Source organism: Meriones unguiculatus, chromosome 10 (genome assembly GCF_030254825.1).
Source record: "Meriones unguiculatus strain TT.TT164.6M chromosome 10, Bangor_MerUng_6.1, whole genome shotgun sequence".
NCBI lineage: Eukaryota > Metazoa > Chordata > Mammalia > Rodentia > Muridae > Meriones > Meriones unguiculatus.
In genome coordinates this window covers 7,940,702-7,964,175 of record NC_083358.1, presented here as the reverse complement: position 1 = coordinate 7,964,175, position 23,474 = coordinate 7,940,702, and the positions used below count along the sequence as shown (strand labels likewise).

Below are 23,474 nucleotides of genomic sequence, written 5' to 3'. Positions count from 1 at the left end.
ACTGTGGGTGAGCCTGGCCATTTCACAAAACAAACATCCTTTATTACAAAAAATGCTGTCCTAGAAATCAAGGCTGTTCTGGCCTGTATGCTCTGTGGCTGTCATTGGCCTATCTTTCCCACTGGGGAGGGGCAGGAGCCACCAGCCTGGGAATGTCAGTTCCACCCCTGCTGGTTATGTGGCCTCCAGCAAGTGACCTAACATCTCTGTTTCTCATTTGCCTTGTGCATACAATGGAGGTGGTCACTTTTAGAACCAGATAAGTGCTATGCGATGGTGGCACCTGGTTTAGGAGGTGGCACCTGCCATCATCAAGTCACGAGGTCATCGGTCTGTGCCAACTGCTGTGGGGTCCAATCATCTGAAGCCAGTCCTACCTGGGCATGATGCCTCCAGCTTCCTAGGGCTAGCTAACAAACCACCCCACACAAGGCAGCTGGCATGAGGGCTGGGTGGGCATTGCCTACGGAGGTAGCTGCCTGGGGCTGTCCTAAGATGGTGGGTGGCTTTCACGATGGTGGAGTCATTTGCCAACTTGTTCTGTGGCTGGCGGGTCCAGATTACTCCTCCTGCTCCTTCCATCCCTAGAGGCACTTAAGGTTCCTGGAGCCCCAAGACCAAAGTGTTGAGGAAGGTTGGAGAGGAACTATGTCACTATGTCACTGTCGGGGCCAGACTCCAAAATCACAATATGGCCCCTTCCTCCCTGTAGGCACAGTGTTCTGCCCTTGCCAGGTTCAGAGAGACAGCCCTAGAAAGTTCTGGAAGAGCACACGGGATGGGAATTTCTGGACAGCTGACACTTACTTTGTCCTTGTCTTGTGACCACAATGGGTGAAGGCCGGATGGCTGGGTATGGGTTACCTGACCCTGGGCCGCTCTCCCTGTTCTTTGGAGGTCAAACACCTGCTGCTTTTGGTGCTAGAGAGGGATGGCATCTCAAGAGTGCCTAAGTGTTTGTTGTCCCTGCTCCTTAGTTACCTGGCAGGGGTCACTGGCCATACTTGAGTCCAGTGGCTGCGGTTAGGGTGAGCCCCAGACTTCAGTCTCCCTTGCATGATGACCTTACAAGGTGACATGCAGCAAGCGCTCAGTGTGTGCCTGACTGCTCATGGCTGAAGGGTGTTGAGTGGCCTGGGTCCTGCTGGCCAGAGCAGGAGGCACAGCACAGGGCCTAGGGGAACCTTGTGGCCTGGGAAGGGAGAGGCTGGCTAGGGGAGAGGAGGTTGCAGGGCGGGAGGCCTCCCCTCCACCCACTTTCCTGAGGTACACCACTCCCCTCCCCCCCCCCCCCCCCGCAGGAAGAGCCAGCGGAGCCAGATAAAGGCCCAGCAGGGGCTAGAGGAGGCTTTCCCACAAAGGAAGCCGAGAGGAGGCCTTTCTCTCTTGCCTCCGCACTCCAGGGCCTTTCAAGCTATTCAACGCCTCCAAATGGGTGGGCGGGGCCTCTGCCTCCCAAGCAACCCCAAGGCACATCCATTTATTTAAAAGGAAAAAAAAAAAAAAAAAAAAAAAAAAACAAAACACCCCCCCACACACACACATCCGAGTTCTAGAATATTCTGCAGTTTCCGCTCTGGGACCTGCTGTGTCTGGAAGGAGGGGAGCAGGAGGCCTGCAGGCTGCGCTGTGGTAGCTATGCCTCCAGGGGCCTCTTGTAGCTGATTGCGCAGGTTCAGCCCCAGACTGCCCAGTGCCCCCAGCTACTGCCACCTCCAGCTAGGAGAGGAGGAACCTGGTCCAGTCTGTAGATCAGCCGGTGCCTTCTGCTCTACAGCTCTTGACCAAGCATGTCCCTTTGTGGCCTCTGCTCTATGTCTGCTTCCAGATCCCTGAGTCCCTAGGGACAGCTCCCCCTTAAGTTGTGGGGTGTTACCAGCTCTGAAATAGGTCAACACCTCACACCCGGGGCCTTAGTTCCCCTAACATAGAGCTGGTTGGTGACATCAAGCTTCTGTGGGGTGTCACATTTGACCCAGGCCTGGAGTCTGTGGGTCCCAGGGTCCTGGCAGGACTGAAGAAAGCTCAGTAAGGAGCCCTGGGGATGCCGCTGGCCTGGTGAGGCAGGAGTAGCTGGCGGTGCCAGGCTCATTAGGCCGCCTGCAGAGGGGATTAGGGAGCCAGCCCGCCAGGCTGCAGTTATTAAAGGCTCCACGCTAGGTAAACACCAGGCGCTTCCTTTCAGAGCCGCACCTGCTAATTAGAGGGCAAAGAGCTCATTAAAACAGTAACTCTGGGGAATGCCCAGCTAGAAGGAGGGTGGAGTGACATTTGGGGACAGAGGGCAGGAGCCTGGGGCAGAGGGGGCAGGAGGTGGGCGGGAGACCCTCCCTCCCTCTCTGGAGGCTGAAGCTCTAGAAATCCCTGTGTCCTCCATCTCTGCCCAGCCTGGTTCTCCTAGCTGCCTGTTGTTGGCGTTTGGCTCCCCTGTGCCCTCCCTGGTGACAGTGATTGTGGGGTACAGCCACAATGTCCAAAAGCCAGCTGTGTGAGGTCAGGCAGGGGCCCTCCACTCCCGGCATCCATGTCCAGATCCCCAGAGCCATGATACCGGGAGTGTGCAGATGGTCCTCGTGATTGCACAGGGCTCCTGAGGCGGGGGGGAGGGGTGGAGACAAAGGCAATGCTGCAGGCACAGAATGGAACCTCAGATCTGTGGTGATGGACTTAAGAGTGGGCGAGAGAGGCAGCCACTGCCAACAACGGTCTCTGGAAACCAAGAAGATAAAGCAGATGGCCCCAGGGCTGTGGGGTGGCCAGCCCTGCCAAGCCTGAGATTTCAGCCGCTAAGATCCAGTCAGACTAGAGACCTCCCTAGCCGAGAGGACCTGTGTAGTTCTGAACCTCTGGGTTTAAGGTCATTTATTACAGCAGCCATGGGCGGCAAATACATCGGAAAGGTCAGAAGCCTTACTGCTTCTGCCAGAAACACTGGGGCCTATTTGGAGTCCTACACTCCACCTGTGAACCCTGCACCCCACCTCTGAGCCCCTCACCCACCTTCAGAGCCCCTCACCCACCCTCAGCCCCTCACCCACCCTCTGAGCTCCTCACCCAGACTCTTTGGGCACCCTGGCCTGTTCTTGCCTTCTTCCTGATTTTCCCTCCACCCTCCCCTCTCCCTTGCTTAGGTGTCTGGGAGGTTTCTGGAAGCCTGCTCACAATGAGGATTTCACTGCATAGCCCCAGGCATGCCAAGCTCAGTGGCTCATATTCAGAGCCTGGCCTTGGGGCCAGATGTAATCCAAACCAGCCAGTTGGGAGTTAGAGACTTAAGTTCATCCCTTGCTGTGTGGCCTTAGGCAAGACTCCTAACCTCTCTGAGCTCAGAGAGAACATCTTTGTGGCTCTGTGAAGGAACTGTGCATTGGAGGTGCGGGGGGGTTAGCCGGTGGATCTAAGATGTCAGAGATTGTCAGGGACCTCTGATGAAAGGGTGTGAGTACCTGAGTACCACTGACTTGGCCTCAGCCAGTTTTGCATTTCTTCACTCCATCTTCCCGAACCCTATAAAATACAGACTAGTGTCCTGGCTTTCCAGACATGGGGGGTAGGCGCTTAGAGGGAAGTCATTTGCTGTGAGTCATACAGCAGGGTCCACAGCTAGCTCCAGCTCCCAAGCTATGGCACTGGATTAAGATTTACTGAGTAATTTTGCCACTGTTACAAATCATGATGGAAACATCTGTGTTTTCCAGTGGTCTTAGGTGACCCCTGTGAAAGGGTCATTCGACCCCCAGGTTGAGAACTGCTGCTCCAGAGGACCGACAGGGACAGGGCTTAGCGGGCTGTGACCGTGTGCATTTCCTAGTCTCTGCGCTTCACTTGCTCAGCGGTGGCAGCGAAGTGGGGTTGTGAGAGTCTCCGGCATACGGCTTGGAGCCCTTCTCTCGCACCTTCTCGGGGTCCGTGCCTTGACAGCTGTGCACTGTGGGCGGCCATGCTGGGTGTCAGGGACCCTAATGGACACGGTGACCCTCTGCCCCACCCTTCTGTGTGCCCTGCCCTCTCCCACTGAGTCTTCAGACTGCCTCCCTCTCCCATCCCTCTTGTCAGCATGTTTCTGACACTGTCGTGCCCTGGCCTGGAAATCCTCCTGCCCAGCAAGCTCTCACAGGCCCTTGGAGGAGGCCCTGCCCCACCTCTCAGGTGGCTTCTGGCCTGTCACCACCAGCCTTTTTCCCTCCCAGGATTGGGGGTTGAAACACCTGGGGTGGGGATGGATGAGTGCCATCTGTGGCCACCTACACCCCAGCAGCCACAGGGCTCGGCGTGGCACGGTGGTCCTCGGAGGCCACCATATCACTCACAGCCTCCTCTCCCTCTCTCCGGCCCCACTGTAGAGGTCGCTTGGCCGTGGGTCACTTCCCATCCCTAGATGCTCCTCTCCATAAGTGGTGGGTGCCTCACGACTAACCTTTCCTCCCAGTCTCCTTTGACTTAGCTGAGACTCCTGCAAAGGTCAAGATACGGGGCTGGATGTCACCGTTTGACATCGGACGACCCTGAGCCTCGCTGGAAGGTCAAATGGGATGACCACAGAGCTGATTGGTGCGGGGGGTACTGCCTCAGGAATGTCTCTTGGCTTCATTTGCTGCCGCTGTCCTGCCCACACCAGCCAGGGGGGCCCTTGAACTGACCGTCTCAGTGTCCTTTCTCTGGCAGCCTTAGGCTCCGCCTCTGTCCCCCACTGTCCTGTGTGTCCTCTGAGGCTAAGCTCCCTAGCATCCTGACACAAGAGAAAGGGTCTCTGAGCTTCAGGGGTACGCTTGGCCACCAGAGGCGTGCAATACAGGGCGTCCCCCAGTTGCAAGCGCCGTTCATCTCTCTGGTAGCTGGCCTCTGCTAGGGTCCCCGAACTGACCTTGCTCTCTCTGACTGACACCTGGGTGACATGGAGTGTATAGCTAGTGAAGGCAGGGTGTCAGGCGGACATGGTATCTGCTCCTCCTGTCACATCCAGCTGGGGCCAACATGGAGTCTCCGTTGCTGCTGGTGGCCATCCTATGACCTGATCTCCACCAACAATATTAATGACAACCCGAGCAAAGGAGAAAAACAGAACCGTGTCCACCAGAGCCTGAGGAAGCGGACGCCTTGCCCAGGGCTTGGAGCAGCTGGGCTGCGCTAGGCCTAGATGCTCTGTGACCCCGGGGGGAGTTGTCCTGCTTGTACAGGACACAGAGTCCTGGAGGGTGGCAGCCGACTGGCTTGAGGGTGGACATTTACTATGCCAGGGGCTTGGAACCACCGTGTGTCTCTGAGTTGTAGGAGGGGTGGAGAGCTGGGCAGAGCTTGTGTCGTGGATCTGGTGGGTCTGGAGCCCTCCTGGCAGTCTGACTCTGCGCAGGGCTAGTGCCCTGTGAGGAACCTGCCATGCCTGTTCAGGCTGTTCTTGGATCCCCAGCTGCGCTGCTTCCTTCTGCAGGGTCCAGGGTCAACCGGATCTGGCAGCGCCAGGCTTCCGTGCTCGGCCACTGCTCTGCCAGCCCTTTGATAGGCTCCACACCAGCAGTGCTGCTGATCTTTAAGCCTTTGTTCTCCCATTGCTTCTTCACCCAGCAAACCTTCGTGAGGCTGGCACTAAGCCGAGGGGCAGGCAAGGCTTTGCTCCAGAAGACAGTGAATGCTGATCTTCAGAGGCCCTACGGGAGCACGGTCAGTGGAGGTGTGCCAGAGACTCAGCAGAGCGGGTCATGCCCCAGGTCAGGGTGCATTGGGTCGGATGCTGTTGCCTTTCCCTTCTTGGTAGGCTGTGAGCTGCTAAGGCAGCCAACATACACACACAAATGTGCACACGCATGCCCAGAGCACACACGTGCACTCACTCACACACTCGCCTATTCACACATGCATACATAGTTAGACGCGTGTGTGTACAGATATGTGTGTGTTTGTGTGCATATTTGTGTATATGCTGGCCCACACCTTCCATATGTGTGCGCATGCGCACACATGTAGACAGGCAAGTGTGCTTTCTGCGTGCTTTGGTCCAGTGTGTACACACCCACGTGTGTCAGGACAGGCACAGTCTAGAGCCTGTTCCCTTCTCTTCTGTGCTGGTACTGTCCCCAGCCCGTGAAGGACACGTCCCTCCTGTGGAGAGCTGCCCGCTGCTGCTCGCAGTGTGTGCCACCCTTGGGACATCTAAACAGGGCTGTGCCAGGGTCCGAGACACTGCGCTGTCTAACAGACTTGTCACTGGTTCCTCACTGTGTGTTTTGGGGTCAGTATCTTTTATTCTGTTTCTTTAAAAAAAAAAAAATGGGGGTGGGGCAGGCACGTGGTGGCTCATGCCTTTCATCCCAGCACCTGGGAGGAGGTGGGTCTCTGTGAGTTTGAGTTTAGCCTGATCTACATCGAGTTCCAGGACAGCCAGGGCTACATAAAACATCTTGACTTGAAAGAAGGAAGGAAGGAAGGAAGGAAGAAAGGAAGGAAGGAAGGAAGGAAGGAAGGAAGGAAGGAAGGAAGGAAGGAAGGAGAAAGAAAGAAAGAAAGAAAGAAAGAAAGAAAGAAAGAAAGGAAGGAAGGAAGGAGGTATGGCCTAGCAGGGTACTTGTGTCATTGCGCAAGGCCCTGGGCTCTTTCCTTGTGCCTCAGAGAATAGGAGGAAAAGGACACGCCCCCAAAGCAAGAAACCCAAGGTAGGAGGCACTTCTGGCCTCAGGCCTCCTGCTTCCTGCCTGGCACCTGGCACCCGCTGGTCCTGTGCCACCCATAAGCACTTCAGGGCTGCCACATTCTGTGTCCCCCTAGCCATGCTTTTCTTCTCTCTCTCTCCCCTCGGCGAGCTCACACGCACATACACACACTTTTCTCCAGCCCACTGTAAGTTGCTGAGCTGCTGTAAGTTGCTGAGCTGCTGACCTGTACACATACACATACATGCACAGTTGACCAACAAGGACTCCCGAACCTCCTCCCGGCCTGTTGGGCTTTTCCAAGGGGCCAGATGTTAAAGCACAGACTGAGGGAGGCAGCTGGTGCAAAGCAAGCAGGCTCCGTGAGGCAGCTGAAGTTTGGTCTCAGTGCCCCTCCTCCTCCTCCTCCTCCTCCTCCTCCTCCTCCTCCTCCTCCTCCTCCTCCTCCTCCTCCTCCTCCTCCTCCTCCTCCACAAAACGGGCCCCCTGCCTCAAACACAGGTTTGCCGACCTAAGATTCCCGGGGCACTTGAATGGCGTGGTACAAAACGACGGAGAGACTTAAACAGATGTAAACATCTCCGGGGGCTGTGGCAGATCTTACATCTCGGGTTTGTCCCCCACTGCGACACAGATACCACTGTGTTCATTTCACAGAGGAGGCCACAGCCCGGAGGGGCTGAATAACCTCCCCACAGCCACTCAGCTCTGTGTCCGCCCGCAGGCTTAGAAGGTGGGAGATAACGCTGATTCGGGATTGTGTGTGATTGTGTTGCTCATGGAACAAAGCACCGCCTGGCACAGCCAGCCTAAACGTGGCACATCTCTTGCCACACTTTTGTTCAGTATGGGGGCTACAGTGGCCGCCATGGGCCATGAGCTGCCAGCTGGGCCCACCATCCTGCTGACCCCTGGCCTCTGCTCTCAGAGGAAAGCTGGCTGGCTGATGGGCATTTCTGATATGCGCTTTGGGGCAGAAGCCACATGGTATGGCTGTGATGCTTGGCTAAGTGTGAGGTAACCTCAAGATGGCCTGTTCTTGGTCCACCTGGGGGTTTAATCATCACCATCTCCAGCATGGGAAACAGCCTTCCTTCCTCCTGAGGGCTTGTCAGCCTTGTGCAGGAGGACCCAAGACTAGCCCCTGTGCCATGGCACCGGAGCGCACAGCAGATCCGGCCAGGCCCGCCGTGACCTGGCCTTCCTACTGTGCGCTTCAGAGAAGCTGTTCCCACTCTCCTCTCCCGCCTTTTTGTTCAGCCCAGACTCACGTCAGCCAATTATTCCCTCAGATCTTTTCAAGGAAGACGGCAGCGAACGGGGACAGAAATTGCTGCCGTCTGGATGCGTCTCCAGTGTTAGCTGCTTCTCAGCAATGGGAGGGAGCGAGGGTGTGGGTTCCTTCCGATCTTTTCTTTCTTCTTCTTTCAAAAAAAAAAAATGAGTCTGGCTGGGTTGGGACTCAGTGGTGGAGCTCTTGCGTAGCCCACAGGAGGCCCGGGTTCTATATCCCCAGCACAAAGAAAAGGGGAAAAAAGCCTCCCATGCTGGTTAGCCCAGGTTCTGCCGTTGTCTTGTTGTCTGTCTGCGAAGCCTGGGCTGGCCTGGGACTCATGATCCCCCTGCCTCAGCCTCTTGATTAGATTCAGCTATTGTCTTGAGACAACTATGTCAAGAGACCAGCCGACCTTGAGCCTGTCATTCTGGCACTCAGGAAGTAAAAGGGCAGAACAAGAAGTTCAGGGCGAGCCTTCGCTGCGTGTTGAGTAGGAGGCTCTCTCTGTCTCAGCGCAACAGCAGGGAAGGACTGTGCTGTTCGCTTCCCTTGCTGATGCTTTTATTTAAAAAAACAAAAAAAAAAACAAAAAAAAAACTTTTTTTTAATTACATTTATATATATTTTTTTACTCTGTGTACACACACGTGTGCATGATATGTGTACATGTGGAGGGCAGAGGACAGCTTGCGGGAGTCAGTTCTCTCTGTCCGCCATGTGGGTTGCAGGTCAGCACTGAGCCCTCCTGCCACCCCTCTGATGCCTTTTGTTCTGGGCTCTGGACTCAGGAAAACAGAGTAGATGGTTTGTCTGTCAGTCTTCTCACTTCTGGTAGCAGGCACCTGGCACAGAGCGTGGCTGGCAGGGTCTGGCCAGCAAGTTCAGGTTCAGTCATCTCAAGGCTCTGAGGGAGAGTTGAAGAGTCCTGTCACAAGATGGGACCAAGCGTCCCTATCCCTGGAAGTGACCGGGTGAGTTCAGGACTGCTGTTTCCCATTCTGAGGACAGGTACCTTCTGGACAGGGTAGCGGTGAAAAGTAAGAGCCTAGAGCATGAGGCTGTCAGTCCAGGTGCTTGTCACTCATCTGCCAAACCCCACCTATGGTACCTATAATGGGCGGGTACCTCACGGGCTGCCCTGGGGCCTGAGAGAATGAAACACATGGGAAGTCCCTAAGGCAGGCAGTGAGGAAGGCAGACGCTACACCTCTGCCCATTATCACCTCGTTGAGTTTATAAACACACAGGCACACACACACACTGACCCAGCCTGCAGGCTTCAGACTTGAGCCCACCGTGGGTAGAAAACATGGTCAGCCCAGGGCCCTCTGCCCTCCTGTCATTCACATGGGTGTTGGGCTCCAGGAACCAGGGCCTTGTGGTAGAACCTGGTAATTGGGTCATTAACCTGACTGCATTGTTGTTGTCCCCTGGACTGCCCAGAACCCAGGACACATCTTTCTGTGGCCCCTGTGACGATGGGCAGCTGAGCGGGTGAGCTGGTCCAGGGCAGCCCCTCACTGCCCTCCCTCCCACTGCAGGCCCTCCCGGCAGCCACGGAGCGGATGCCACGAGGCCCTGGGAGGCTGTTTGCTGTGGCTGTCACCCTGTTTCTATGAGCCTGTGACAGGCGTCCTGCTCCAGCGTGCATCCCGACGTGTTTTCAAAGGGTGTAATTTCTATCAGCTTCAATTAGAGCTATTTTTATTTTTGTCACCCTGAGGAACCTCCCTGTGGTTCAACTGCCATTTCTCACCGTTACACTCCTGGCAAGGGAAAGGAGAAAAATTAATAGTCTCCTGATCACCTTGCTGATGGCTGTCAGTGCTTGATGAACTGTCTGCCCTGGGTGGCGCTCTGCACACTCCACAGCAATTGTGCTGTGGTCTTGGGGGAGCAGGGCCCCAGGTGGGGGCTTTGGCAAGCCTCCAGGCCCACTTTCCTATCTCCTTAGCACCTGCCAGGTGAGTCCCTCGTCCCTGGTCTCTGTATAATCTTGGGTACACGAGGACTGGCATTTGTAGGCTTTTTGCTGTGTGTAGTTTTATGGGTTGCTAACCATCTCTGAACCACTCTGAATGGGGAAACAAACACGTCCCAAGAATCCACTCTCAGTAAGCAGCTCCACAGCTGACCTGCGAAGGCAGGAATGATAATCTCTGCAGGGGAGCCCAGCAGGGGAGCCTCAGCCTGGCTGCGGGCTGGAAGATAAGATGAAGCACATGCCCCCCCCCCATTGGCATGGAGGGAGGGAGGGGCTCTATAGGGAAGGAAAGACAAAAGCAGCTGAGCTTGGGAAGGTACCTCCCCACCTCTTGTTGGGCTTCTAGAGTGCTGAGTCTGGGGATCCTGAAACAAACAGCTCAGGCTCCCCCGAGGAGCCCAACCCCAGACCTCTGATATCAAGATGCCCTGAGTTCTGTCTGGCAAGAAAAGACAAGACCCCAGAGGGCACATCCTGTAGGAGCCTGTTTGCACAGCCTGCTGGGAATGAAAGGAACAGAACAGAAGGGCTGCTGTAGCAGCGGGATGCTCCGCGTCTTGACTGGGGCTGAGGACAGGAGCCCGTGCAGGAGCTGACACCAGGGAGAATTAAACAAGCACACACATTCAAAGCCAGACCTGAAGGCCTGAGCCGAGTCTGTGGGTTGCCACTGTCATACCCCGTGTGACAGGTGCTGTAGACTGTGTGATGCGACTGTGAGGAGGACCGAAGGGCACACAGGGTGAGCCGCCTCATTACTCACACCTGAAACTCAACGGCAAAAGTTAAATTTCACCAAGGCAAAAGCTGGGGCCGGGGAGATGGCTCAGCAGGTTAGAACACTTGCTGTGCAAACTCAAGGATCCGGATTGTGATTAAAAACGAAATAATAAAGCGCCCACCAGCCACCGCTGTCGGGGGCGGAGGCCAGAGGATGGCTGGGGATTGCTGGCTGGCAGCAGAGTTCCAGGTTCAGGGAGAGAACCCTGCTCAGGGGAGTAAGGAGACCGGCAGAGCAGAATGACTGATGTTCTTCCTGGCATGTGCACACAGGTGTATACAAGCACACACATGCACTCACACGTGTGTGCACACACGCATATCAGATCGTGTATGTCTGGCTCAGAGCCCTTCCAGTGCACCAATTCACTCCTCATGAGAGCCAGAGGCCTCTGGGGTAAGGAGGCCTTTCATCGTTGCCCCACCACTTCCTCTTGATGTAGGCACCTGCCTTGCAGTTCTGACGTGTCCCTGCTGTGGAGCCTTTGCTCTGGCAGTTCCCATGGCCCAAAACACTGCTCCTCATCCCTGCAAATGGCTCTTCCTGTACCTCAGATATGCCTCTTCCCTGTGCTATATTGGGGATGCTAGGCCAGACCCTGAGGTTGTAGAGTACTGGTCTGAGGTGGCAGATCTGAAACCCCTGAGTCATAGGATATAATGGATGGGACAGTGCCCAGTGCCGCTCAGGAGGAGACCTGGGGACAGAGTCCAGATCTCACTGAGAAGGAAGTTGGGACATTTGGGAGCAAGGGTAGAAGATTATGACAGCAGCTAACAGGTAGACTCTTCCCCAGTTCCCAGCACCCAGCTTGGCCCGCCTGGGAGCCTGGTCCAGAAGCCTGGTTGGGCCCTTCTGTGGAGCCATGACAGGGACAGTTGCTTAGAAAACAGTATGGCAGGAAGGGCTGGGCACTCCTCGGCCTGAGCGGATTCTCTCCACAGAGCCGTTACTTGACTAGTCTCCCTCACAATCACCCAGGTGTCCGATGCTGCCCATTCCCCAGACATGAAAGCCAGCGCCTAGAGAGATGTAGCCACTTGCCTGTGGGCACACAGCTCACAGTTGCAGCCCAAGCAAGTCCACTTCCTGGTCTGTGTTGGCCTCTGCAGGACCGAGTTCTTATGACCCAGTTGGGGAGGGGCATATAGGTGCCCAGGGTAGCTTTAGAGTGAGTCTATCCTCCTGCATCTCCATACCAGGAAGGTTTAGGTACCTCAGAGGTGCAGGACTCCGCCATCATTACAGCTTCTCCCGGCCCATCTTCCCTTGCTTCCTTCAGACTGGCCAGCACTCACGGTGCTACCATTTACACTCACACGTGACCACTCCACCCAATCAGAACGTCTGCTCCACGGGGCTGGGCATTGTTAACTGTTCCACTGGCTGCTGCATCTGTCCCAGGCACAAGGCTGGGCACACAGTAGCTGCCAATGAAATGGGTGGGAACTGGATGGCTGGATGGATTGGTGGGTGGGTGAGTGGATGGATGGAAGGATAGTTTGGACAGGCAGACAGGTCACTGTGGATGTGTAGGTGGATGGCCAGGAAGAAGAGTGACATACGGGCTGAAGATCCACTTTGGGCAACTCCCATGGCTCTTGGGTGTCCCCAAAGGGTCAGAGCATTGGAGACAGACTTGGTGGCAGTGGGTGATGTTTCAGAAAGCTCTCCTGGCTCAGATGTGGTAGTGGAGATAGTATGACCAGAGCCTAGCATCGGGAAATGGACAGTGGGTATCCTTAGGAGTGGAAGCCGGGCCCCTGGGAGACAGGGAGTTGTCTGAGCGTGTCTGGCTTCTTCCTCCCTTAGCCTTTACTGTGGCCTTCCAAAGAATGTCAGCTCCTTCCTCAGACATGGGGAGTGCCCTGTGCCTGCTGGTGCAGGGACCAGGCTGGCTGAGCTGCCTATTTTCTGTTTATCCCAGCCTCAGTTTCCCTATCTAGATCATGCATGGTCACACTCCCCGCCGTGGCTTTGTGCACACCCTCAGCCCTTTGTCCAGGCCCTCAGATGGCTGCTGAACCTGAAGGCGAGGCTGTCCCCTGTGTCCCCTTGACCTTCCCTTGTCCCCAAGGCTGGCGGATTTGATGCCTCCTCCTCCAGCCTCTGAGTGATGGGGAAGAGACCCCCAGCTGCGTTCCTTGCCAAGTGGGTGTCTATGCCCGCCCCAGCCGGAGCTGCAGCCGGAGCGCCCCTAATTGCCGGCACAGATGTGGAAGCCACCAGCCTCCCCTGTGCGCTCGGCTGTGCCGTGTGCTTAATTAGCCCCTGATTACTCATTTGCTGGGTGCCGTGTGTATTCCATATCTAATAACTTTCCAATTACGCCCGGCCCCTGTGCTCGCACTAACCCTTTAGCTGTCTGCTGGTCGGGGACTGTGCATGCAGCAGAGCTATGCTCTGGGCTGAAGCCTCTCCCTCCCTTTAGTGCAGGATCTGGGGTTCTCTGCCTTCATTATGGAGCCATCACAGGGAATCAAGGGCATCAAATGATGCTTCTAAGCCTCTGACATGCCATCTTGCAAGACCCACTGGAGCTGGGCAAATGCAGTTTCTAATGATGGTGCGGCCGTGGTGGGGTGGGTGAAGGGAGTGGGGCTCCTGGAGGCAGAGCTGGCCCGTATCTCCCTTCTCTCCATCATCGACAGCTGGCACTGGTCCTATGACCTGTGTGACCCCTGGCAGGTCCCTGGAGGATGGCTCATGCTACGTGAGCTGTGGGGCAACCCTCCTCCCCACCCTTGACTTCTTTTCCATGCCTGGCTTCTCCTGGGCTGAGGGAGAGTGGCACAGAGTTCTTTTGTACCACTGGTGCTGGCATCTGTCCCCAACCACCCCTCCCCCCTGAAGTTCTCTGTTCCATGTCTCAGCTTCTTGGCCTTGCTTTGGAGGTAAACCAGCTGCACCCTGACAGCCATTCCCCACCCTGCCCCCACCCCATTGCCTACAATGCAAACGGGAGCCCTGATAGGCATGGGCTCTGCTGGCATTTTGAGAAGCAAACAGAGCATACATCTCTTCTGGATTCTCGACTCTGACCTTAAATATCCAAGTAATCTTGGGGAGATGGCCTGGCTTCCTCTGCTGTAGATAGGGATGGGATAACTAAATGAGCTCAGACAGGTACTCCCTCAAGGCCATGGCTTTTCCCCCTGCCTATGCCCTGGCCTGTCAAGATCAGCCTGGTCACAGATTACCAGCACTGCCTAGCCCAGGAGCAGCTAAGTCCCTAGACTCCACTGCCCTCCTTGGAGACAGAATCATGTTTTCACTTCTGGGCTACCAAAGGATGGAGTCCTGGAGAAGTGGAGCCACACTACTGAGATCTCCCAGCAGGAGAGAGTAAGTACCCACGACCTGGCTTGAGGCAGGCTGGGAGATGCACGCTAGCCTGGAACCAGGAAGAAGAAGACCGGTTCCAATAACAGAGCTGGCGCTTGACCCCAGTGTCTCACTTGGCCGCCTCCAGGCTGCTGCTGGGCCTCAGCTTGAAGCCTGTTCTTAGAAATGCATGGTTGGTTTGCTAGACAAGGAGAGACAGGAAGACTGATGCTAACTGAGAAAGGGTGACATGAGAGGTCCCACGTGACAACTCCATTAATGTGAAATGTCCCCAGTAGGAGAGCGTATAAAGACAGAGTGGAGGGGTGGCTGCAGAAGCTGAAAGAGAGGGAAGGAAGGGGGTGAGTGCCCTGGGGGCTGGGAAGACCAGGAGAGAAGGGATTGACTTCCAGGAGTTTTGGGGAATGGAAGATGCCAAGGTTGTCCCCAGGATTAGGGTAACATGTTTTAAGATGGATTGTGGAACAGTTGTACAACTTTACAAATTTGCAAAAAGCCATTAACTTGAACTGTTTATATTACATGTGTTTACTGTGTGAGGGCACACGTGTGCTTGTTGAGGTCAGCAGACAAATTGAGGAAGTCAGCTCTATCTCGATCTGTGTGTGTGTGTGTGTGTGTGTGTGTGTGTGTGTATCTGTGTGTGGCCTGGGAATTGAACTCAGATCATTAGGCTTGGCAGCAAGCACCTTTACCTCCTAAGCCATCTTACCAGCCCAGAACTGCATAATTTAAATACTTGCTGCTAAATTAATTCTGGCTTCAATCCCCAACACTGTAAGAAAAGGATATAGACAAATTGCACAGTATATGAAATGCATTTAAATAAAACTTAAGGTACTGTAAATTCCCAATTAAGAGACCTTGTGAGCTGATAAAACTTAGTTAAATAGAATTGGGTCCTAATAGAACACACATACATGTGCACACACATGCATACAAACACACACACATGCCCACACATACGGGGATACCATGTCTGTTTCTTCCCTCTCCTCCTGATGCTATCCTGTATGGCATTCTTAAAAACCATCTGAGTTCCCTGAAGAAAAAGAAAATGGTGACATGAGATTACATGAGGAATGTGGGTGGCAGGCTGTAAACCCCTTTTTATTTGGGGGAGCCATTCATTAGTAATGTCCTTCTTGGACCCTAGGTGCTAACTGACTAATGCTAAGGGTGGCTGCTGCCCGTGGAGGTTCAGGGACCACTGCCTTTCTCCAGCCTGCTGTTCAAAGCCAGCGGTACCCCATGGATGGCCCTGTGATGCTGTGACTGCCAGGGTCCCCTGGGAAGGGGATGGGAGGACAGTGGTACATGCCCCAGGCATTATAGTATTTTACACGAGACGGAGAGGAGACCCAGGGTTGCCTTCTTTTAGCAGCTGTGTTCAATCTGGCTACGGGAAGATGAGGAAGGATGGCTCTCAGTCCTGTTCAGATCTCTTCCTTTAAAGATGGGGGTAAGGATGGGGATCGTAGCGTGTGACAATCTACAGCCCCTCCACACACATTTATTAACCCTGACCAAGCTCCCCGGGATGAGTGGGGAGTGAAGCGCCCTCATTTCCAACAACAGCTTATGTAGCATAGCAAGAAGAGTTAGACCAGGACGGGGACTGGCATGTGGTCCTCTGATCCAAGCTCACACTGCTGGACAAACAGCAGGGCCAGGTCACACATGGTTCTAGAAGGTAGCATCTGCCAGGGCAGGGACACATGAAGGTGTTGGTGCTGTGGATTCAGCTAGCTTGGAGCCATCTCTCACAGGCCATCCTCTGGGACATTGACCTCCAGGACAGAGAACTGTTGCAAACAGCCATTTTCAAGCTGTTCTGGAGATGTGTGCTTTCTGCTCTCTTGTCTCTGTCCCCAGGTGGACCTTGCTTGGGACTTGGTAGCTTTGTGTATAACTATAAGAGATACAACACAGCTCTGAAGCCCCGCCTTACATTCCTACCTGTGTGCGAATTGATTTCTCAGTCGTCAGCGTCTCCTAACAAAGGGAATGCAGTTTCTAAAGGCAGCAGTACATGCTTCCAGAAACACATGAGGCTAGATGGGGCTGGCGTCCTTCAGCCCAGCACCTGCTATCTCCCTGCAGCCTTGCTTGCTTAGCAACCTCATATGGTTCATGGTCTTGCCCTGTGGGGTGATTTGTGGTCCCTTGAGAAAAAGCTGATGTCAGCCATAGCCCCCTTGTTACAGTAACACACAATAGCCTGCTGCAGCACAGGACCCCACTTCTAAGAAAAGCTCACCAGCACACCTGTCCCTGGCATCTGGGAAGGTGGGTGGGTGGGTGGCTGGCTGGCTGGCTGGCTGGATGACTGATGGATGGAGTGGGTAGAAAAATGAAGACTAGGTGGGTAGATAAATGGATGTGGTGGATGGATCTATAAGGGATGGATAGATGGATTGGTAGATGGATAATAGATGGGTAGAATAGATGGGGGTAGGTAGATAGATGGAATGAATATAAGGATGATGAATGGGTGGGTAGATGGGTGAATGGACTGTGGGTAGGCTGACACACACACACACACACACACACACACACACACACACACGGGGTTCTTATTAGAGCAGCTTACAGGATGTGGTCCAGCTAGTTCAATAAGGGCTGTCTACCAACAGAAAGCTCAAGAATCCGGTAATTGTTCAGTCCACAAGGCTGGATGTCTCAGCTGGTCTTCAGTATGCGTTGGAATCCTGAAGTAGCAGGCTCTAATGGCAGTGAGGGCAAGCAGGCAAAAAAGCAACTGCTTCCTTCTTCCATGCCCTTTTTATGGGCTGCCACTGGAAGGTCTGGCGCAGATTTAAGGTGGCTCTTTCCACTTCAAAAGATCCAGATTTGGGGTGTGCTCTCCCATTTCAAATAATTCAGTCAAGAAAAATCCCTTACAGGTGTACATAACCACTGGGTCTTAGTTAATTTCAGAGGTAATCAAGTTAGTCATCATGGATGGGTATATGGATAACGGATAGACAGGAGATGGATGGATGGATGGATGGATGGATGGATGGATGGGTAGGTGGATGATTGGATGGGTAGATGGAGGGATGGATGGATGGATGGATGGATGTTGGATGAAGGGATGGATGGATAGATGGATGGATGTTAGATGGAGGGATGGATGGATATTGGATGGAGGGATGGATGGATGTTGGATAGAGGGATAGATGGATGTTGGATGGAGGGATGGATGGATGTTGGATAGAGGGATGGATGGATGGATGGATGTTGGATGGAGGGATGGATGGATAGATGGATGGATGTTGGATGGAGGGACAGATGAATGGGATGGTTGGATGGATGGACAGTTGGACTTGTAGATGGGTGGGTGTATGGGTGAGTGGGTAGGGGAACAGACAAGGGAATGATGCAGAGGTGTGGATGAAGAGATGACCTGGGCTCAGTCATATGGTTCTTGATGTGACATCTCCCACATCCAGGCTACTATCCTCCCCTGCCAAACCCTCTTGAAGACCAAGTTCAGATCCCACCTGCTCCAGGAAGGCCTTCTGGATCTTCCAGCTCTTGGAGGGTCCTCCTACCCACCTCTGCAACACTGCCCTCACCTTCTGTCTCTGCCCATGATCTTGCCTCTAATCTACGGCTCTCAGTTTAAAAGCTTCATCCCCCAGGTGCTTCAGAGCAGACTGAGGTCATAGACAACCAGTTAAGTTCAAAGCCCCAATTACTCACTTACTGTGCAAGTTCAGACAGGTCTCTGTGCCAACTCCCTGGCAAGGGGGTGGCTAGAAGGATTCACTGTGTGAGTCTGAATAAAGGCTTGGACTGCTGCCAGCACATAGTAGGTACTCAGCAAAGAGCGTTCCTTTTGCTTTTGTTCTCTGCTAGATGCAGTACCAACTCCCACTTTTATACCTACATCCTTTCCTAGGGTCGCCATAGTGTTGCCCGGCTACTTTACCCCAGCAGATCTGTGTCCTGGTTCCTCTATGCCAGGAGAAAAAGTAGGTCACAGTTATGGCACAAGTCCAGAGCAGTCACAGTCTTTTGCTCCTCTCCAACCCATCCCTAGGGACCATCACAAGGACACTGCCCAATTTGACCCATAAGCTTTTTCTGGCAGTAGGAGTCCCTGGCTGGCAGCTTATCATTCTGTCACCCCTCATGGGCATTGCAACCCTGTGTCTGTCTTTTGTTAGTTTTGCCTTGATAGAATTTTCCATAGTGATTTAGGACAAGATTGGGAGGTAGCCAAAGTCCCTGCAGGGTAGGGTCCCAATCCGTACAGTGCTCAGGAGTCCCTGCCACACTGATGGACACACCCCACGTCCCAAGGACTGAATGAATGAGTGAAGAATAAGTGATATGTGTGGCCCAATGTGCTGCCTCCTGGCTCCAGCCTGCATGCCTGCCGTGGGCTTGTGGGGGCTGCGACTGGGCAGTGTCTCCATATGGATGCTATAAATTGAAGCATTCCAGGAAACAGCACAGTAAATTCATCTGCCTCTTGCCTGCAGGGCTGGTGGGGGTTGCGCTCGCCTCGGGGACTCCGAACATCCATCTCACTTAGGGTGCTACTCCTATGGAACTAAGCCTGGGGGGGGGGAGGGAGGACTTGGAAAAAAAAAAAAAACTAGATGAACAGAAAACGACTTTTCACCAGCCCTGCACACTCAGTAGGAAAGGAGGGTACCAGCCTGGCTCCCTGTGGTCCGAATGGCCTGGCAGCAGCTGAGCTAACCCTAGCTTCCTACCTAGACCTGGGAATCCCCCTGGCCTAGGCTGATTCTGCTTGAAACTTCAGTCTTGTTTTCTGAGGCCCCTTCTGAAATTTCCCCAGCTTTGGAAAGGGGTGTGTGTGTGACAATTAGAATTGTCAAGGTCACAGGCAGAAAGAAGCCGGTGTGGTAGGGACAGGGGTTAGAAGGGTGATGGCTGGGTACCGGGACATGGGGATTGGGGCCATTTCTATCTGGGAGGTGAGAAGGTATTGGGGATGGATATGGGCGTTGTGGTGAATTCTGTGCTCAGTACATGTGGCCACAACTTCAACACACACAGAAGAGGGCTAGTGGGACAGCTCAGCAAGGAAAGGTACAGCTAGCAATCATGATGACCTGACTTTGATCCCTATACCCCCATGGTGGAAGGAGAGAACTGACTCCCATATTTTGTACTCTGATTTTTGAGCCTAGCATGACCAAGCATGTCCTGGTGGAGGCTAGATGCCTATGGTGCAGATGGGTATCTCTATAGGGACTGGGTGGCATGGCAGTAACTGCCCAGCAGGCTGGGGTAAGGAGATGTGGCAATTCCACAGAGGCACACTGAAGCCTAATAAGGTGTCTGGTTTCATGCCATTCACATTTTCCTTTTTGGCTCATATGATGCAGGTACCTAGAAATATGTAGAACCCTTATCTCAGGAGGTGAGGCCAGGCAAACGCATGGTGTAAAGGAGAAGGAGCCGAGTGTTTTCCAATAGACCCTAAGGATGGTGCGCCTGGGTTCCTGAGTCCTCCTCACTCATCTGAGCAAGGGGGAACTTCACCCATGCCTGACAGACAGTCACAACAGAACCTTGAAAGGATGTGAAGAGACTGGTCCCCAGAAGACTTGGAGAAGTAACATCCCACCTAAATGTATGGGGTACAGCTGAGAGGGCCAGCCCGGCTTCCCAAGCTGAACACTGGGGTCCTGTGGTGCACTGCACAATGGCAGGCTACGTAAGGCTGGAGCTTGGTGCATCTCCCCAGCTCGCTCTTAACCCCTCGCCACTGTGGCTGTCAGAAGTTATGTCGGGATATCAAGAGACGGACACATGGTGCTACCATGTCCAGTGTCAGCCTGTGGTTCCTGGCCGGGCAATGGGAGGACACATTGAACTGCTGACCACGGGTCAGGCCACAGTGAGGAAAGAACGGCAAGACAGCCCAAGACCCCTCTCCTTCCCAACTCATGTGTCCCCTTCTTTCCTTGCAGGTCACCACTGCCTCCCTGGAGTCACCTGCAACTGTGTATGCTCCTGTACCAGAGCCGGAGCCCCAGCTGGCGCCCCCCACAGACAGCCTCTCCAGGGGTGCCAGGATCATCCAGGAGCCGAGGCCAGTGTCAAGCCAGCAGAGCAGCCGGGACAGCTGGGACGGGGATGGCGTTGACCTTACAGCCACAGGTAGAGTACTGTTCGACGTCTCTCCCCATGGGCTGGGCCTGAGCCAGCCCGAGGGCTTCACCTCTGGAGGCCGATTTGAGGCACTGAGTTCAGAGCTGAGTTCTACCGTACCTCCTCGGCATTACAGGGCTCGAGTCCTCTTCCCGGGGTTTGGAGAATTCTCTTCATGCTCTGTACTGAATGTTCCTGTGCACTGACTTATTCATGCCTATAAATGCCGTCACAGCAGACACGAGCCTGCGGGTTGTGTTTTGGGGGGTAATGCGGATATGCGTACCAGCTGACCCAGTCACCTGTGAAGGCTTCCCTGTGGGTCGGCAGGTGTGAGAATCCTATGTCAAGCTTCCCAGTTTAATGCCCTCATACCCTCTGTTGTTGTTTGGTGGCTTCTGAGGAAGCTATGGCCAGGGTGGCTCTCCTGAGCCCTTCAGCCACTTGTGGGCCCGTGAGGCCTTACTGTAGGTACTGAGGATGCAGTGGACACTTGTGTCCTTGTAGCCTCTTCTCAAGATCTGGGGACCCTTTCGGGGCCACCCTAGGCCATTCAAGGCTCCCTGGAGCAGGCTGTAGTAGAGAGATCTGTGTAAACCTGGTTTATGCTGTCCCTGGTGAGGAGTGGAAACTCAAGGACCCACCTAGCCACTGAGGTGGTAGAGACCAGTGGTGTGGCTTGTTAGAAACAGGAGGGGTTTTGGCTAGGGGAGGTCACAGGCAGGGCAGAGGTCATGTGGTCAGACCACTACGGGCCCTGGCTTTGATCTGGAGCGTTCACCCTGCAGTACCAACCTCCTTTCCTCTGTGAGATGGACTCAGTCCACAGGACCTAACAGACAGGGGCTTATGCCTTGGGGGCCTGAGGAGCTTCAGACACTGGCAGGTGTGGACAGGATGGCCATACAGCAAAGTGGCGGTGCAGCCCACGGGGCGTTACAGGGCCAGTGCTGCCAGAGACTGGCACCCCCTGTGCCAACACTCCCAGGTTCCTCTAGCATGTTCAGAGCATTGCATCTGTGAGATGGCATAGCGATGGGTGGGCCCTGCTTTCCCAGCAGGTGTGGCATCTGGTACCAAGGGAAAAGACTGGAGTGTGTGAGCCTCGGCACGTCGCCAGCTCTGATGGCTTCCCTGGGTCAGTAGACAGAACGCTGTGCTTTTGTGGGCAGCACCCCCTTTAGCTCCACAGGCGTGCCCCATGGAAGCCAGATGATCTGATTTGGCATGAGCCCTCCGAGGTTTAGGACATGCCCTTCTGGATTGGGTCTTGAAAGCCCACTTGTCTCTGCATTTCCTACCCACCCTTCTGGGCAACGTCTGTGATATGCCTACAGGGCCGAAGGACGTTCATTGTGACTCCACATCCCCCAGGGCAGGCCAGCCCCTCATGGAGCTTTGTAGGAGGGCCGGCCGCTGTGTGGGGACAGGTGCACCTGCTTTGGGGTGGGGAACCTTCAGCAAATTCTCAGCCTCTCAAACTGAGTCTGTGAGATTAGATTTGCCTGGTGGCTGGCAGGCCACAGGCTTCTGTGTCACCCAGGCAAGCCGAGGCTAATGTGTCCCTGTTTGTGCATGCCGCTTCACATCAGCACATCAATGTGTAGTGGGCTCAGAGGGGCTGAATCACCCCTCTCCCCCCCCCCCCCCCCGTGACACAACAGTGATGGTGTACTGGGGTTTGAACCCTGTGTCTGGCTCCTACAGCCTGCTCAGCTGTAGCTTGGCAGTGTTAGCTCTGATCCAGAAAGTCCCCGGTCGCAGGTTTTGAGGGCGATATTTCAGCATCCAGTCAGGGGTCCTGTTTGGAGCTTTTTGGGATAGGCCTTGCACTTCTGAGTCCCTGACAATGACTCCTGGGTGGCTACAATCTGGCTCGCTCTCCAGGCTGCACTGGGCATGGGGGTGGGGTGAGGTGTTCCCTAAGGGTCAGGGAGCCAAGATATAGGCTCAGGAGGACATCCCTGCCATCCAAGCAAGGCAGAGCTGGGGTCAGTAGACAAAGCAGACTGGCTGGGGAGTCCTGACGGGCAGTGAGAGTGGGGCACGGCGCTGGTTCCCCGTCTGCCAGCTGCTCCCTCCAGGAGAGATGGCCCAGGGCAGCTTCTAGCAGAGGCGGCCAGGAGCGTGGCCTGCAGTCAGGTCCCACCGGGGCAGCCGTGCCGCTCAGAACCTGACAGTGACTGATGCATTATCATACCCCCGCCACCCCTCAGCCAGCAGCGGGCTGCGTGGCTCCCACCAGCTGTGCACTGTTAGCCTGCCATAGCCCGTCACGTGGGACATGGAGCTGGGCTACATGTGGTACACATGCAGACACGTGTATACACACACAGAGACGGTGCATCCGAACCTCCCCACCACACACACAAACACAGATAGCACCAGTGGATGTACATGTAAATACAGGTGCTCAAACATATGGGACAGACATGGGCATGCGTACACACACATGGGTATGTACCAACACACGTGGATACACTGACACAGGTGCACACGGGCAAACACCAAGCTGTGAAGACTACAGAACACAGAGCTACAGGTCTCACAGACTCACCAGCACCCACGCACTTGCACAGTATGTGGGTGGAAATCCGTCCTCCTAACAGGTATAGGCAGGGCCCTCGTGAATACAACACGTGTGCATACGTAGACATGGTCTAGACCCTGTGTCCACAGGTGCACACACCCAGCTTATGTGCGTGCGTGCTCATACACACACACACACACCCAGCTTATGTGCGTGCGTGCTCATACACACACACACACACACACACACACACACACACACACACACACACTCTTCTAACCTTTCCCTTCTTTCTAGAGCTCTGCTCGGAGGAAGCATGGCTAGGGCCTGGCTGTGGTGGCTTCAGCCCGTTCTGACTTGCACTGACAGGGCAGGAAGGGACATCAGCCGTCCCGGCAGGGCTGTAAACACCTCCGCCAACCATTTCCCAACTCCGCTTCCCTGAAACCATTCTCTATATGGAGCTGGTCGGGGAAAAGCCTGGTCCAAGTCAGGCCTCCCGGCAATTCCTGTGCTGAGCACTGAGTCTGGAGCCATTGGGTTCCACCCTCCAAGGTTCCGGGGTTCGTTGGATTTGGTGTCCCTTAGATTGCAGGGTTACCTCTGTCTCAGGGATGAAACTGTTTGTGGTGAAGCTTCTGGGCAGCTAACCAGACAAAGTGTGTGGGCAGCGTCAACTCACAGGCATTGTATTAGAGAGCCTCTGCTGGTTGTAGGCCCAGTTCTGAGCCACAGAGAATGGACCGGCATCTGCCAGCCCCCCTGGGTCTGCTTTT

The 23,474-nt window shown here is 54.6% G+C and overlaps 1 protein-coding gene across 3 annotated transcripts in view; it reads left to right on the top strand.

Annotated features, from left to right (window-relative positions):
• Gse1 (Gse1 coiled-coil protein) overlaps positions 1-23,474 on the top strand; it is a 332,612-nt gene that overhangs the window by 96,921 nt on the left and 212,217 nt on the right. For all 3 annotated transcript variants that reach the window (XM_060391873.1, XM_060391874.1, XM_060391875.1), the window contains exon 2: positions 19,988-20,177. In XM_060391873.1, the coding sequence (XP_060247856.1) occupies positions 19,988-20,177 (190 nt within the window). The remainder of the gene's footprint in view (positions 1-19,987; positions 20,178-23,474) is intronic.